This window comes from Triturus cristatus, chromosome 4_1 (assembly GCF_964204655.1).
Source record: "Triturus cristatus chromosome 4_1, aTriCri1.1, whole genome shotgun sequence".
NCBI classification, from domain to species: Eukaryota; Metazoa; Chordata; class Amphibia; order Caudata; family Salamandridae; genus Triturus; species Triturus cristatus.
Window position 1 is genome coordinate 1,136,401,744 of NC_140585.1, and position 18,507 is coordinate 1,136,420,250.

Genomic DNA, 18,507 nt, shown 5'->3' on the forward strand with positions numbered 1-18,507 from the left:
TAGGGGGCGAGCCCCACATGTTGTCACCATGTGGGGGATTACCAAATGGTGCTTGAAGCAGGAAGAAACCTCATCACTACCATATCCTCCCTCTTCTTTGTTGTGCCCCTATTTGGAACTCCTTTTCCGAGTCCAAGGAGAAACTGCTTCCAGAGGAAGAGTCTGAAGTTGTAGCAGGTTTTGCCATGTAACCCTCCGTTAAGTACGGATAAACCGCCTCATGGGAGAATTTCTTCAGGTCCTTTTGGAACTTTGAAATCTTGGACTGTGTAAGGAAATCCCTAAACTCTGCTGTAGTTTTTGGTTTTCACTGTGGGGAGACCTGTCTTTAGATTGTTTTTGTTTGTCTTAAATTGAATCATTTGGGCATCTAGTGGCCATTTTTATGATTAGGACAAGCAAGTCTCAGGTGCACTTCCAAGCAATGAGAAACTTTTTCTCCTCTATGACTTACCCCTATGCATGCCAGAATCTTGGTAATTTAGGTATCAGTGATTTGTACCAAAACACTGATAAAAATAGCGTTGTAGAAGCCCCAATACCTTTATGTGGCCTGACAACAAAACACCAAGAAAATTAGAATAATTCCCTTTGAACTTTCTAACCTTATTACATCTCCTGCAATTTATGTTCAAATAATAGCACCAAATCAAAAATGTCAGCAAAAATGGCAGGGCACTGGGAATACACAAGTTAATCCTCAATTTCTTCTAAATCATGCTGAAAAAGAGTCACGTGAGTTCTTTTCACCAGATAGTTTCAGCTGTCCACTGCCGAAATCAAGACTTCCATTTGTTAAATATCACACAATGCTTCTTCAGTAGAATATTACAACTCAGCAAGCTAACACATTTTTTTAACAGCCAACATAAAAGTGCCATAAGACAGTAAACAAGTGTCAGCATTTGTTAGCAGAGGATTTGCCAAAGCAGATCCAGTAAAATTTCCAGTCTGATTTCCCACTTTTACATGATCTTGAATAAACTGTGCTGGGCAAAAAGCAAAATGCACCATATGAAAATTAAAAACAATCGTAAGCTTTTTACGATCCCTAGAAAAACATGGCACTTGCAGGGACTACCAGGGTGTCTGTATACCATATGACCAAAGCATTTAAGCACCACATTCTTGAGGTGCAATTGTTGTAACTCATGTGTAAAATCCTGGCATAGATTAACAGCATTGCAAAACTTATAAAGTTGCTGGTATCGCTATCTGTCAAGTTCTGGAGGGCTGGGCTGTTTAAACACCCCTTCATGTGACTGTTAGCAAACAAACCTCTGGATGGACCAGATGGCATAGACACTGAGCAATGCTTAAATGAGGAATTTCAGAACCAACAGCTTCCAAACACAAACTGCTTTAAGATTGTCTCTGGTCATGTTCCATATAAACATATAAAAACATTTTCAAATGTACGTGTGAAAGATAATGGTGTTAAGGATGCCAGTTCAGAGATGGTACCTCATACACATACTCATACTAGTAGTATAGCTCACTAGGCAATGTCACCCAAATGCAGGCATGCACAGTCTTTATTCCAGGCAGCATTAACCCAAGTTTTCTTGCTTCTGAGATTGATCAAATAAGTACAAACTTAGTTGGGTAACATCACCTATCAGTCATCTGTTTATGAAGTGTACTAGAGGTAGAGTTATGATTATTATAGGGAATGGTAATTAATCTCTTACATGATTGGGAAAACGTGTAGTATCAATCTAAGGACTAAAACAAATAATGAAACACTAAGGTCCACCACTTTTATTTATTAGGTAGCAGATGTAATGCTAGCTGTTCAATACTTTTTCAGGGGGAAATTGTTCAAGATGTCCAAGGGGGAGATAAAGGGGAGGTTCACATTAATCCTTGTTAATAGAGAAAGAAAGTTGATACATTAGGCAACCTTTGTATAGATTAGTCAATGTCCAGAGTGTGTATCCCTTGTTAGTTGAATTTAGTGAATTGATCTCATGCCCAAGCCTTTGTTGACAATTTAATGGCCATCAAATCATACGAAACGTCTACAATGGGTATTACTGCCTTAGTCAATTAATGTATTAAGTTATCTAAAGTAAAACGAATGAAGTATGAAAATTCGCTAATTTCAATATCCATCATTAAAAGATACCGTAAATTATTTGTACATACTCTTCCAAGAGTCTCATTTCAGTATAAACTATAGAACAAAGTAGTTTTTAGTAACAGCCTGTGAATTCACCCTCACCAGACCATCAAACCGAGTTTGAGGAATCTAAACAGGCAGTGATGCATTTAGGTGGCAATGACACACAGTAAATATAAAAGACGTGGTTAATAGTTGATATTGCTAGCCAAAGATATTGTCTAGGGTTATTAATAGTCAAGATGTCCAGTAAGACAGCATTGCAATACTATAGTTTGTTCATCATCACATCTTCTTCTTTATATAGCTCGCATTGTGAAACGAAAGACCAATAGCTGCTGTGCTATAGTAGTGTGATAGAAGGACTAAGACAGATGTATCATAGATTTTTCAAGATGCTCTGAAACTAGATTGCTTGCAGCAAGAAGAGGTACAATGTATTACAGCCTTGGATAGTGATCAGAAAAGTGGCTGCATTTTTTAGATGAGTTGTATGGTAGAAATGCAACAGGATTTGGATTGCAAAGAGGGGAATTTTGCTTAGGGGTAAGAATTGACCCTAGCCATTAAGTATCTTTGGCTTGTGCACTGCATAGACCTATTAAAGAGATGTGGCATTCTGAAGGTAACTTGTTGTTGACCCAAAAGCAAAGGTACATTCTTAAACTGGGTTTGGCCCTTGGTATAAGGCCTAGAGTCAATATGGAGGTCTATTTTTGGAGTGCCTGTAGGTGAACTATGCGAGAGATGTAAAAAGCATATTGTAGGCATTAATCATCCTGCACATTGATGTCTACATCTTTTTGTAAAATCATTATTAATAAGCATAGACATAGGTTAATGTGGAACGAGGACACCATGGTTCTTGTATGTACGGCTAGGATTATGAAGCAGTCGTCTTTTAGAGAATGATTGCTTGCAAATTAGAGGATTTCCACAGGTTCTATGGAGTTGTTATGATATTTATGAATGAAGCACAGTATCACTGTCTTGGACGCTTGAGCTTCAGAAAGCTCCTTCATTAACAGTTTTAATATTGGATAGGCATTAGCTTGTAGTTAGATATTAATCTGGTTTGCTACAAATCTGTAGCTTCTGATGTTTATCATCAGCAAAGGAAAAGATTCCACTTTTGTGGGGCCTGATGACCTGCATTATGGGCTGTATTCGCACTTTAACGTGGAGAGGTAAGTGCAGACTATAATAAGGGGATTTATCAAGTGGTATTGATTAAGCTAGAGAGGAATCTGTGCAGTTTTAGTTTTTGGGAGCAATTTTCAAGGAAGGATGAGAACTACGGGAGGGCTGACACTGAGATTTCAAACACTTTGGAAAGTCTGTAAATAAAAAGCATGACCCACAAGACAGCATTTAATGAGACACTGAGGTTAATTGCAACAATGAGAAAGGGTCACTTTCATTTGTTTCCACTAGAGAATTGTCCTGAACATTTGATAGTGCATTCTTGATGTCGTAGATCAGTAAGAAGACAGTGTGTGGGACACACAGAGGCGACACTGAGTTACATAGAGGTGGATATCAATAAAATCAGAAAACTGAGCAAGAGGCGGGGCACCACTAACCCATCACAGCCATTGAAAGAAGTATGACTAAAGTTCCAGAGAGTGGATCATCTCCCTTTATATGCACGTGATAGAAATGGGGAATATGCAACTTAAACCTTGTAATAAAGAACAATGACTATATCGACTGACACTGCTGGAAATGTTTGGGGACTGGCCAACAAAGAAAGCAAAAACAAGGAGAGTAAACAGTATGTTTAGAGTTGGCCACAAAACAACTGGTTTACAGTAAGTGCGATCAATGTTCAAAATGACTGCTCCCCAGTGGAGACGGCCAGAGTATGGTATCAGTAACATGGAAGCTAAGCATTTTGTAACATGTGACCAAATGCAAATGATTACTTAGGAAATTAAGGTTCTTTGTTGTTTATGAATGAATGACATTCTTATTGGGCATACCACATATGTAATCAAAGATATGTTTGATGGTTGAAACATGTCAATAAAAGATATTGAAAAAATCTATTTTGTTGTTGTGTTTGAGGAAGGTAATGGGTGAACCGAATAGATGGTAAGATGGAAGTTGCCAATGTCTGTAACGGTGAGTTTTATTTGTCGGTGAATGAATGCAGTTTAGAGTTATCAAATGAGATGCTGTTTTACAGCTTTTGGAAGTTGAGGAGACAGGATAATGACCATCAGGATTCATGATCTGGGAAATCAGTCTGATCATATGTTTGAGCCTTTTGGATATCTATCAGTTGCTGCTAAAACGTTCTATGTTTCCAATCTTGGTGATGTATCTTCCCAGGTTTCTTTTAAGCTTACTGCTACTGCAAAGAATTGAAAGCGGTCACATTTCTGCTGTACAAGGTCCCAGTCAGACCAAATTTGGAACACTGTGTTTCATTTAGGGCACAACAGACTACAAAAGAGCAACATCTGAAACAATACTGGAGGAATGTTTGGGCCTGTATTCAGGAAATGTTGAGTTTATAGAGAACACACATTTAGTCTTAGTCCTTGGCTATGGCTCAAACACAAAGGAGGGTCAAATTGGCTAACTCACTAAATTTCATGAATGAGCAGCATTTGAGGTTGGAACAAGAATCTAGAAGAATTAAATACATTAACTCAGAAAAGTGAGGCCTTACTTCTCTCATGCTTTGAGATGCCACAACATCCTGGCAATAGATCATCACCGGGGGCTTATGTAAGATGCACAAAATGCGAACCAATTGTGTAATACTCACAGGCAGATGACTTGGGCACTGTGCGTGATTCCACCAGCGTATGAGAAATACTCTGTAGAAGGCACAAGTCCCCAGGGACTCTTCTTCAGCTCCTTGCAACACTGGCTATAGTTGAAATATGCATCATCTCTTTCCTTGTATTTTTTTCAGGCATTGGCTGTTGAAACATATCTAAGCTTGCATTCTGATGATCACAAATGTTGTGTTCCTTGCATACTTTTAATTTGTGAAAACTTTCCTATTAAATTGAATACAGAAAGCTGAACAAAAAAGGAAAATAGTGAACTGAAGAAAAGTCCAAATAGAGGCCACTGACATACTCACATTGTTGAAGAGTTAAGTTACATGGATTCAACCAGCCATAACCCAGGCAATGTTGGAGCCCTCTGGTCGGACCCAGGATGTGCCAGACTAAATATGCAGTGTGGTGCCTTAATGCAGAACTGGGTTGGGTATGATGGGTGCCATGGCCCTTTGGCAAAGAATCGGACAAGCATGTGTTCATTGGTATCATCTCTGAGACTGAGAGAAGACCACTTGTGGGATGGACCCAATACGTTCATGGAAACTTCGGGGTGGGGTTGGGTGGTGAGGGTTAGACAGTTGAACAAAATTGTTGTTTGATGATACTGTCTATCTCTGTTTATATAAATGTCTGGTGCACTGTCATGCATGTAATCTTGTGTTCTGCAGGCGCATACTAAAAGAAATTAAATAAGGATTCAACCAACCAAAGTAGAGAAAAGGCTAAGAGCGGGGTTTGCATTATTTTTTAAACATATAGAAATGGTCTTTTAAGATGTAGGTGTGGACTTGATCAAACCCAGATCTGTTGACTGGGTGTGAGTGTTTGATTGGTTCTGATGCTCCATCCATCGCCACCCCCTTTTGTACCGTAGGTGTGGACTTGTACAGTAAAATAACAGCAGAGAGACAGCCAGGAGGGTTAGAAGGTTGGTAGGACATGTGGTTAATCACTTTAGTAGGAAAATAATTTCAAAAGTGACATTATAAGCTAGGCTCTGTATTAACATGGGCCCTATAGTCACAAACAGTGTTCTTTCACTGAGATCATAGCGAAGCCTAGCATTGAGGGAGGTGGTTGTTATAGATCTGCTTGACATAAAGTGAGTGCTAGTAGCAGCATTTTTCTATTCAGGTTAATTAAAGATCGAAAGGTTTCTGTTTGTCTTTTCGGTAACTGGTGGACTTTGAAACGAGGGTGTCTTTCACTTCAATTCACCCCAATCAACATTAGAAAATTCCCAAGATTCAAATGATTAGAAAAAACAAAACTCAACACATCTTCACTCGCTTTGTAACTCTACAAGGTGTGCAGCAATGTGACTTTGTCTGTAAAGGGCAACTGGCGGCTCGAGATGCATTCCATACCCAGCTGAGCTGTCTGAAGAACATTCCGGATTGCTCATGGCCAGCAAGTCAAGAGATGCCCTCTACTCTGTCAGTGGCATCTCCATCTTCTTGACCTTCCATCACCCTGAAGTGGACCAGCGCAGAAGAGCGATGCACAGTCTGAGGACTTATTTGACTTCCAGGCCATAAGGTACAACTTCGGCCAGCATTTGTTGATCCCTGGGTATTGGCAGAGCTTGGGCAATCAGGGCCACTCACAGATCCTTCTTTACCAGTTGATGTCAGGAGCCTGCCTTGAGCAGAGCTTGTAACTGATGGTATAAGTCGAGTTATATCTCCCGTCCCATGTGACTGTGTGTCCTCTTCTGTTCCTTCCTCAAAGTCAGATCCTGTGGAAGACCAGAACAACAGGGAGGAACCTGTGTGAAATTATGACTGCATTATCTCACCGCTGTACATATGGGGGGTGCAACTCTTTTCTGTGAATGTTGTGCTGTTGGTATATTGTCAAACTACATGCATGCCTGTCTGACTAGGTTTGATAACAGTACCATGTACATTTGCAATTATGCCTCTAAGTTGTCCATGACTGCCCTTGATATTACTGGGCATTTATGCCACTCACCATCTCCTTCCACAGCATCACTGTCCTCAGTGTCAGTCAGGATCTCCTGGTCCTGGGTGTCCTCGAGCCGCAACACTGAAAAAGATGAAGCATAGAATGAACCATTGTAGGTTACATGGAACACCCAGACATCCCTGCAGATTACACATTGCCCAGTTACTGGATACAGTAATCTGCATGCTGGTCCATGTCCAAATAATTTAGAATATTTTATTCAGTGCGAAGCATATGACGAGCATCGTACAGTACTTTGCAATACAAATTTTGCGTATTGTGACGCCTTCATCTTGTTGCAAACTATGAAAAATATCATTTTTAGCATGCAAATATAAGCATCAATGACATTCAAGAGACACCAAGGTCATTCTGACAGCCCACTCCCCAGCAGATAAGACAGGTTTAATCGTCTCCCACCTTACTCTTGCTTCCCTTAGCACTGTTGAGCCCTTTTTCATGGCCTATAATAAATAAAACTGCTATCCTGTGTGATATTTCAAGACATCAATGCTAGTATACCGCACATACCGCACAAATATTGACAAGGCATCAGACCAATAAAATCCTACTTTCATTCTCACAAGAAAGTGACTCTCCAGAAGACAATTTGACACTGGGATTTTGATGCTCACACCCTCAGGTGCAGTAAATGGAACAGTAATATAACATAAACATAACACTCGTCCTTTGTAAAGTGCACGTTCACCCCCGACGGGGCATCTTGGAGCTGAATAACAGGTGTTTAGTGTTACTCAACTCAACGGTACTCATTTTATCGACCTCAGAAAGGATGAGTGGACCTGCTGGGATTTGACCCTGTGACCAGGAGGTCGAACACAGCTCCCTGTAGTGGATGCAACAGTCCACTGAGCCACCATACCTGGCTTTTATCTCTGCCCCAGGAAGTTATATCTGCAGTGATGGCAGATTTATGAGATTCAAGACTGTTCTGGGCACAACAGCTTTGCCCAAAATTCTTACTAGAAATTGAAGGCTGTAGTGGAGAGTCAACTTACATGAGTTCTAAAGAACATAGCCCATGCAGTACTGGAAGCATCGCTGTATATAGCGGGGTGCTGGGGACCGTAACCCATGTGGCTAATTGTGACTGTGGAATAGTTGGTTGCATAAGGGATAGATAGCATGGGCTTGTGGCTCGAAAAGAGAGAATCAGGTTTATATTTCCCTTTTTCTCCATAAGATACAGGGCTCTCTTGTTTATTATTCTTTACTCATTGTTAGTGCAGCGAGGGAAATCCGTTTTTTCGAGCCTTCTTTCACACTCCATTGCATTTTGGAACTCTTTTTAAAGCTTTAGAAAGTGACTGGAAATGCATGATCTGCTTTTTAGACTGTTAGCTTTCTCTCGCTATTCTTCCTATTCCCCTTTCATAAACTTTACTCCCCTCTTTTTATCTTTACTCTGATTTGAGAACCTGGTTATTACTACATTACCAAACTCAGCCCTTACTCCTTTTATTCTAAATCTGAACTAGGTGGGCCCCCAGAATGGTCAATATTACACTGAGTCTGGAGGAAGGGCTTGTCAATGTAATGGAAGTCTAAATATTGGTTTGTGTTATAAATGTGAGGTGTTGCGCAAATTTAGTTTTTAAATTACCAGTCAAAAGGAAAATGTTACCCTATAAGCATCTGTTTGTGGCATGTAGTGCTTTAGATTCAGATGCTGTGCATACTCCTGCCATCTAGTGCTGGGGTTGGGCGTATGCAAGTTGTTCTTTGATTAAGTCTTTCGAGTCACCAGATATAGTGACTCCACCCATTTCTGGAAATGCACATGGGCATCAGCTCCATTGTCAACAGTTTTTTATGGCCAAAGAGTAATGATGTAGATGAAGTGTAGAAATACAGAAAAGATGACTATACCTAAGAAAAGTAAATGTAAGAAGATAAAAAGTGTCTGTAACATCTAAGGGCTTCTGGGGAGGAGGGCGAGCACATGCGAATCTACAGCACTACATAACACAAATAGATGCTTACAGGGTAAGTAATATTTTCCATTCACGGCATGTGTAGCTGTAGATATACATACAGTGCACAAACTGTAAATCAGTCCTCTCTTATGCAGTTCCTAGCCCAAGGAGGTTGCAGAAGACTAATAGACTGCCTGGCAAACTCTAGCTTGTTAGCGGGCTAAAACATCCACACAGTAATATTTAGTAAAAGTGTGGGTATTAGACCACAAGCAGCTGCTTTACAGATGTCAGCTATAGGAATATTATCAAGACAGCCATAGTAGCTCTTTTTTACAGCTTGAGTGGGGTCTGGAATGGATAGGCAAAGGTCTTTTTTAAATGGCATAACAGGTTTGTAAACATTTGACCAAGCAGCGTGCTATTCCTGCTTTCGTCAGAGCACGCTCTTTATGTGGTTTGGAAAAAAGAAATAAAGAGCTGTTGTGTCTTTTGGAAGAGCTTAGTCCTGTCAATGTAATACATAAGTGCTCTTTTGACATCCAAGGTGTGAAGAGATCGTTCTGCTACAGACACTGGATGTGAGAAGAAGACAGGCAACTCTATAGTTTGGTTAATGTGGAAACTAGAGACCACAGTAGGAAGGAACTTGGGTCTGGCCCTAAGGACTAACCTATTGTGGTGAACGTGGAAAAAAGGTTCCTCTAGGATAAGAGCCTGATGCTCACTGCCACACCTGTGGAAAGTGATAGCTGCCAAGAAAGCTACCTTCTAGGAAAGGAACTGTAAGGTGCACAAATAGAGTGGCTCAAAAGGTGGGCCCATAAGCCATGTTAGGATGATATGAAGGTCCACACCGGGGCAGGTGGGACTCTTGGTGGGATAATCATTTTGAGTACGTCTATAAAAGCTGTGATAATGGGAACCCAAAAAAGGAAGTATTATCCCTGTTCAGAAGATAAGCTGCAACAGCTGCCAGATGAAGTCTGATGGAAATGTATGCATTGCCTGACTTTTTGCAAGTGGAGCTGATAACAGACAATGTCCTGGACTCCTGCTTGGAAAGGGTCAATATGTTTAGCAAGACAATAGTGTACAAACCGTTTCCATTTAGCGGCATAACAGGCTTTGATTGTGGGCCTGCATGCCTCTTTTAAGGATGACCATACATTCTGAAGGCATATTGAGGTACCCAAACTCTAATACTTCAGGAGCCAAGTTGCAAGATTCAGCTGTTTGGGGTTCGGATGTCTAAGCATGCCCTGATTTTATGAGAGAAGTTCCGGACAGTTGGGCAGCTTCTTGTGAGGCACTAGAGACAGGTCGAGGAGAGTGGTGAACCATGGCTACGTGGCCCAGGTTGAGGCTACTACGATGAGAGAGAGGGATGTTTGCTGAAGCCTGCGAACCACAAAAAGAAATAGTGGGAGAGGCAGAAAAGCATAGACAAATATCCTTGACCAGTTCAACCACTGTGCATTGGCCATGGACTGTGGGTGTGTGAACCTAGAAGCGAAGCTTGGGAATTTTGAGCTTTGTGCGGTGGCAAACAGTTCTATTTGGGGAAATCCCCCAATTTGGAAGTATGCGAGTACGACTTCAGGCTGGAGTTCTCTCTCAAGGGCTTATTGCTGCATCCTGCTGAGCAGATCTGCAAAATCGCTGTCCAACCCAGGTATGTACTATATCAGAAGATGGACTCTGTGATGTGTTACCCATGCCAAATGTCCCGGGCTAGTACGGACAACTGCAGACAATGTGTGCCTCCCTATTTCCATAAGTAAAACATGGCATTCGTGTTGCTTTACCCCCGATGCCACTGTTCCAGAGCCACTTGACCAGGATAATATGGGATACAGTGTCAAATGAGGCACAGAGACAGTCGCGGCACGCATGACTTGGGGATAGGGGGATCGCGCGGTGGGTTCGTTCAGGGGGTTCGCAAAGGGGGTTAAAAAAACTTACCTTACCGGATCCCGTGCCGCCTCCACTCCTGGCAGCGTCCTGCTGCTGGAATAGGCAGGAAGAAAGCATGCATCCTCCCTCCCTTCTCATAAGCCAATCACAACGCTGCAATGGCAGTGTTGTGATTGGTGCCGACGGCGCCTAGCCGGGCGCCTGTAGGGAGACCATTTTCTCTATGTAGGCTGCAAGCAGCCTACATAGAGAAAATGTGGAGTGCGCATGACTGGTTTGGTCGGCCCCAGAGGGCTGACTAAACAGTCAGGGCCCACAACAGTAGGCAAGCCACTCCTCCACAACCTGCCCACCCACCCGCCCCCAACCAGGTGTACCCTTCCACCCACCTGCCCATAACCAGGCATACCCTGCTTTCTCGCAGCGCGAGAAGCAGAAACATAAAATGGTATTTGAAATACCATTTTATGTTTCCGCTTCTCGCACTGCGAGAAAGCAGTGGGGAGACGCTCATCCGCACTAATGGAGGAGCCGCCTCTGCACTGAGGTCAAGCACCAGAATGGCTGCAATGCCGCCCTCCTCCATAATCCGCCTAACGGATTTGGAGGCAAGCAGCAGAGCTGACTCCGTGATGCAATCTGGGCAAAACCCAGATTGCATCCTACGCAGGAGCTCATTGTCTTCCAGAAAGCTGGAGTGTTGTCTGTTCATGTGTTTTTCTGCTAGCTTAGATAAAAAAGGCAACAGTGATATAGGCTAATAATTTTCCAGTTTAGAGGGGTCCAACAAAGGTTTTTTTTTAAAGGGGGGGCTACCATAGCGTGTTTCCACTGCTGGGGAACACAACCAGAAGACAGGGAGAGATTAAATAATATGCCGAATGAATAATCTCGCAGCCCTGTTCCAGGAAGGAGAAAGAAATTATATCTGCTGGTGAACCAGATTTGACGGTAAAACAGAGGGAAGTCAATTCCCTAAGATAAATTGGGTGGAATTGTCAAAGCTTAATATTATCAGCTGTGGCATCAAACCACATCTCCAGCTGCAATTGACTTCAAGCTTCTACTGGAAAGAAAGCATAGATTATCTTAACTTTTTCAGCAAAGTAAGAGGCTTCAGTATTACACCTTTCTTCAGAAGGCAAGGTGGAGGGTGAGACAGAGGATAGTAAGGTGAGGGTTTTAACAAACAACTTATCACAAAGTAGAGGAACCGGCGATGTGCTGGGTGAATGATGATGTGGACGCAGGCATCCTTCAGGTCAAGGGCAGTCATGAAGATTTTTTGCAGTAGTTGAGGGATGACACCTTGGAATGTTACCATGTGAAAGTGTTCTGACAGGATGTACCTGATGAGGCGCCTGAGGTAGAGAATGGGCCTTAGTGACCCTTCCTTTTTGGGAATGAGGAAATATAGAGAGTATACCTCCTTGCCGCGGTGTTGTGGCAACATTGGCTCCATGGCCCCTTTGCTGAGTAGTGCATGCATCTCCTCTTGAATCAGACACTGATGTTCCGTGGAGGGATTGTGTCTGAGTAGGGGGATGTTTGGTAGTGTTTAAATGAGTACTAGACTGTACCCCACTGCTGTGATGCCAAGGACTCACTGGTCTGAGGTGATCTCTGTCCAGCAGGACAGAAACCTTTGTAGACTTCCCCCAACAGGAGTTAAATTGTCAGGGGGAGGGTAAGGGAACCACTGCTTTGCAGGTGCAGCCCCTCTGGGGTGTGGTCATTTTCCCCTGCCTCTTACGTTGTTTTTTGCATATCCTCCCCTGTAGTATTTCCGAGAGGGTGCTTGCTGCTGCTCTTGCTTGGGGAAGGAAGTGGATGCCTTGGAGTGGTGGTTTTACCCCCACTATAATATTGTGTGTGGCAGAAGAAGCTACAGACAGATGGGGTCTGTAAGGCACCCATGACTTTAGCCGTTTCAGTATCCTTCATTATTAGGTCTCGCCTGACCCGGCGCATGCGCTGGTCTGGCGAGACTTTTTGAGAGGGCTCCAAAAAGTGCTACCAGGCCAGCCTAGAGCTACAGTGCATGTGCGCGGGCGCGCGCCACTCTTTACCACGATTACTTTCACTTTCGCTTTGATGTCAATCACTTTTGCGGCCGCACGGCCGCTTGGCATAGCCAATGGGTCTCGCTTTTGGGACCTTATAAGTATTTAGTTATGCAACTATTGCATGACTAAACACTTATAAGGTCCCAAAAGCGAGACCTATTGGCTATGCCAATGCTTGGTTTTTTTTTAGCAGCTGGTCAACTTGCGGGCCGAACAGATGTTCGCCATTAAAGGGCAAGTTGACCAGGTGCTGATGTAGCTTTAGTTAGAAAGCTGCTGTTAAATGAAAGCCCAGGACTGGAATATTTGTTCCTGGGTGATCTGAGGCAAAGCAAACACTATGAGTGCTGGTTTTCCATATCTATTTGCATTAGGTGGTGGATCCGTCTCTCCGCTGACTCGTAAGTCATGCAAATCCATCCAAAGATATTGAGGCAGTTGCCCCACACACACCCTAGATGTCTGTCTATTTGCACTCACTCCTTCACAGACAAGCATCTGCTTCTTACCCACAGCATTATGTGTAAATACTGAACAAACAGTGACATATATTTAGCTTGTCCTGTCACTTACCACGATCACCACTGTCTGATGCCCCATCGATTGTTTCTGGGACAACACTACAAGCGATGAGGTTTTCCATGTCTGAGAGTCCCAGTGAGTCGGGCGAACCAGCTGCGGGAGTGGGCACAGTATTCCAGTACTGTGACAGCTTCTGCATGACAGGCCTCCTCATCTGTCGGTATTTGACCTTTAGCTGCCCTACGGTTCGCATTACAATGCCCTCCGATGCCACCCGCTGTCGGATCTCTTGCCAGAGTTCACGTTTGACTGAGTTTGAAGCAGCCCCAGTGTGGTAGAGCTGCCTATAGTGCGGGGCAATGCCCAGCACTAAGGCTCGCATCTCCCCCGCCGTGAAGGGGGGTGCCTTCCTTCCTCTGCCACGGCCTGGCCGATACTGGTTGCCCATCCCCAATCTGGGGGCCATCGCAGTAGAGAATGTACGGAGCTCAGTGCGCGTGCCCACCGCATCTTTATAGGGAGGCATAAAGGTCTCGGTTGTGTTAAGGTGACAGAATGCTGGGTGCTCGACACACAGGGACTGCGTTGAAGCTAGAAGCTGGCTGCTCAGAAGGGAGGGTGACCTGGAGCACGTCCTCCCTGCAGGCGCTTTAACCTCGGTATTCAACTGGCTGTTGATTTCCGAGGTCGTGAAAGTCTCTGTGGAGAAAAGAGGCACGCTAATTAGTTACCCTCCATAATATTACAACTGTCAAATTAAATAAATGTTAGTCTGCTGAAGGTTCATGGATCATTTTTTATTTTTTGTTCTCTCTCTTAAGGAATATTAATGAATTCTAAAACATCTGCGTTACTATTATGAGTATTTTTATTATTATTATTATTATTATTATTATTATTATTATATGTGAATTCTAACCATTTGCAGCCCCTCTCATTACTTATATATGTTTTAAGATTATAAATGGATCAAAGCAAGCATTGGCAAAGCTAATAGGTCGCACCTATGAGACCTATTATCTTTGGCAATGATTTTTAGCCATGTTGGGGAACCAAGAATGCAATGGAATACCGTACTTTAAAAAAGCACATGAACAATGGAGAGAGCACAGGTGGGGATTGGGAAGCACACGGGCAACGGAAGCTGGTGGGGCTGGCGAAGATAGAGATGTACTCAGACAACGGAGGGTAGGCAGGTGGGGACATGGAAACAAACAGACAACTGAAGGTGGGTGATCGGCGATGGGGTCGCAAGAATGGTAACGGAATGTGGACAGTTGGGAAGGAAGCAAGCACGGCAACTAAGGGAGGGAGGGCGAAGGGAGAACCATATCCTAAAGATAGAGGAACACAAAGGACACAAAGGAGACAGCTCGAAAACACATGAACTCTCATGAAGCGCTTAACAAAAAAGAAAAAAGTAGCGCCTGAAAAAGGAGCAAAGGAAGGACACACAAGTAATGGGTCCATACTACAAGGAAGGAACAAACACTAGAAGAGTAAGGAAAGCCCATGAAAGCTGACAAATAAAAAGCAAGCATATGAGAGTGACAATAGAGCCAACCAATGGCAGGCAAAGGACAGATTTAAAGCCTACTGTAAGCTAACAATATGTCTCCCAACAGACAGCACAGGCGATATCTTAGGTGAGACCTAAAAAGGAAACAAGGAGTTAGCAAAGACTGAGGCATGATCGGGCCAGTCTGAAAAGAATATTGTTAGGAACTTGCAAGCACTGCGTGGTCTGAACACGTTTAGATGTCAACTGAAGCATCAAGTTTGCTTTTTTATAGGGGACCAGCACAGCAAGTTCTGCTAGACAGCAGAGTCCTCTGATTGACCTCCTCATACAACACAGATGGATTGAAGTTGACAATAAAGCACTAAATAAATATCAGAGGTATGTCTAACGCACATCTCAGAAGACTTTATCAAGCACTAGCAGACCTGTAATTTCTTTATGCAGAAAATACTGAAAACAGGACAAAAAGTCAGTGAGTGGAACTGCTTCACGAAACAATCTAATTCCTTATTGATAACAAGAACATTTGGCAGTAGAATTCTAATGATCAGACCTGCAAAGTAAACACAACCTTTCTGAATCTGAGTAATAACATTATTGCTAGAGTAACTGTAACTTGCCATTAAAGGGTCACTCCCTGACCAGGTCCAGCACTTTAATAACAATAACTGGCAAAGCCAAAAGGTTTCGCCGATGTGAGAGCTATTTGCTTTGCCAATGTCTTTTAACTGTGTTGTACAGCAGAGTGGCTGCTGTTCAGCCTGGCTAAAAGTTAGTGGTGTGGAGCAGAGTAGCCTGGCATAGCGGAGAGTGGCGCAGAGAAAAGTGGTGTAGAGTGGAGTGGCATGGAGTGCAGTGGCATAGAATGGAGGAGCATGGAGTAGAGTGATGTGAAGTTGAGTAGGGTAGAGTGGCATTGAGTGGTGTGGCGTAGAGTGCAGTTGCGTACAGTAAAGTGGCATAGACTAGAGTGGCGTGGAGTAGAGTGGCGTAGAATGGAGTAGCGTAGAGTGGAGTGGAGTGGCATAACTTGAGTGCTGTAGAGTGAGGTGACATAGAGTAGAGTGGTGTAAAGTGGCGTATAGTGGTGTAGAGTGGCGCTGAGTGCCATAGAGCTGTTGAGTGGCATAAATGGAGTGATGTAGAGTAGAGTGGTGTACAGTTGAGTGGCGTACAGTGGAGTGCCGTAGAGTGGAACTGAGAGAAGTGGGTAGAGTAGACGAGTGGCGCGGCAGCCAGAGCAGCTGCCTCCGGAGCACAGGGATCACGGTTCGATCCCTGGTGCCGGCAGCAGCTGTGCTCAGCATAATGTGACTGTGGGCAATAGCTCACTTAATCTCCCCGAAGATCCCAGCGCCTTGAAACCTTAAGGGGTGATATGTTCGCACTTTACAATTAAGGATTTGTTTGTTTGCTTGTTAGAGTGGCGTGGAGTAGTGTGTGGGTGAGTGGAATGGAGAAGAGTGACGTGTAGTGGAATACAGTGGCATTGTGTGGAGTGGCATAAAGTAGAGTGGAATAGAGTAAAGTGGCATTGTGTGGAATGGCATGGAATACAGTGACGTACAGTACTGTGGCATTGTAGGGAGTAGAGTGCATAGAGTGGTGTGGCATAGAGGAGAATGGTTTAGAGTGGAGTGGCATAGAGTAGCATGCTGGGTCTGGTGGCTCAGTGGACTAATGCGTCTGCTGCAGGGGCCTGTGTTCGACCTCATGGTCACAGGTTCAAATCCCGGCGGGTCCACTCAGCCCTTCATCCATCTGAGGTCGATAAAATGAGTACCATTGAGTTGGGTAACAATAAACATCTGTTATTCAGCGCCAAGATACCCGTAGTGGTGAACGTGCGCTTTACAAATACACGTGTTATGTTATGTTATGTTCTGACATAGAGGGGAGTGGCGTAGAGTAGAGTTGAGTGGCATACAATAGAGTGGAGTGGCATACAGTAGAATGAGGTGGCATAGATTAGAGTGGCATAGGGTGGAGTAGCGTAGGGTTGAGTGGCATAGGGTGGAGTGACATAGAGTAGAGTGGCGTGGCATAGAGTAGTACACTTATGGGTGTAAGTAAATAAAGCATCAATAGAGAAGGCAGTGAGGGAGAAAGCCATATGCCTGTGTTAAAAGTAGATAAGCACAATTGTGTGTTGCAAAAAGACTGCGAAGAACAAAGACAAGGAAGAACACATGTACTTGGCCCATGCTCCAGGAAACAGCTAACATGAAAAAGGAAGGGAAGCTTATTCGAGCTAGGCAATGGAAAGATTGCAAATGAGAGTGATAAAAACTAATGGTATCCTGTAGGCGGATTGTATGCCCATTGAATTGTAAGCAATGTGACTCGCAGCACAGTGCATGCGCTGTGTAGTCAAGACATAAAAATCAAATATGATTATTTCTTAGAGATGAGTTCACACACTTCCAGGCTCTGGCACTTTATTAACCCTGGATCAACTGTATCCCATAGATGCTATAGTGAGCGATAGGATTGCTGGGACAGCAATGTCCCCTCAAAGGTATTGGAGTCTTTCACTTCTGCCAGGAGTGATTCAGCACATACAACAATCATGAGTGCGCTATGAGGGATAGACTTTTCATTATGGTTCTGAGACCAGAGCTTAGCTCTGTGGTCTGGATGGGTTCAGCAACCATTTGTTATAGTCCACATGGGACTACTGTCCATGTCACGGGTGAAATACATTAAGTGGGGGTGGGAGTGTACTCTTGTTTATGATTGGCAGGACTGATCAATCTTTTTCTGTTTAGGGATACGTGTGGTGCCTAAATGCCCCACGCATATAAAGTTACTCTTGAATGTGATGCCATGACCCTACAATGACATCCCCATGTTCACTGTATGATTGGTGACTGGCAGCAGGACTCTGTATTGTTTGGCAGCATGAGGCTGCAGAGATCAGGCAGAGATCAGTATGATCCATATTGGTTACCCTTGGTAAAACAATGCATAAGATGGAGGTTGAGGTGCAGCCTCCCCAGACTGTTAAGTATATTGCTTACATTTCTGAAATAGAGGATGTAGCCTCACACAATGAAGTGTGGGTGGATAGAGAAAATGCTGTCTTAGTTATTCAATTGTGACCTGTTAGCAACAGTCTGATAATGATGTCTTCCTGAGCACTGCCATTTAATTGATAGTGGGGAAGGAGAGGTGAGTCAGAAGACTAGGGAGAAGAAATATTTCAGGCAGGGCCTGCCTGCCCCTTTCTCTCTCTCCTGATAGTTATTCCAGAAGGCTGATGACAGCCAGGTGCAGAATATTCATATTTCACTGCGCTCATGTTTTGGGTGCTTCAGTTGCAGCTAGCATTATCACAACCAGCTGGGAAAGCCATCACCTTTGAAAATAACTGGGGTTGCCCTAAAACGAACAATGAAAAGAAACCACTACAAACTGGTTCGTGAACATTGACTGAGGAATCAACATTCCCTTATTTGAAACTGTAAAAAAAACTATCCCAAACTATCCAACATGGATAATGTCCCTAGTTCTTTACTGATCAAAGGAGGGAGTGCTCCACAGAGTACTAGAAATACTCCTGAGATCCAGGTCTGGTATCTCCCAGAGGTGGAGGGACATTACCTGAAGTCTGCGCCTATTGCTGGAGAGCTGTGGGTCTGCCATGACAAGC

The 18,507-nt window shown here is 43.5% G+C and overlaps 1 protein-coding gene across 1 annotated transcript in view; it reads right to left on the reverse strand.

Annotated features, from left to right (window-relative positions):
* Positions 1 to 1,344: 1,344 nt before the first annotated feature.
* LOC146856169 (uncharacterized) overlaps positions 1,345 to 18,507 on the reverse strand; it is a 58,213-nt gene continuing 41,050 nt past the window's right edge. Inside the window, exons 6-8 of the mRNA XM_085654217.1 lie at positions 13,385 to 14,032; positions 6,898 to 6,972; positions 1,345 to 6,661 (exon numbers count right to left, since the gene is read on the reverse strand). Of these exons, the coding sequence (XP_085510343.1) occupies positions 6,339 to 6,661; positions 6,898 to 6,972; positions 13,385 to 14,032 (1,046 nt within the window). The 3' untranslated portion in view covers positions 1,345 to 6,338. The remainder of the gene's footprint in view (positions 6,662 to 6,897; positions 6,973 to 13,384; positions 14,033 to 18,507) is intronic.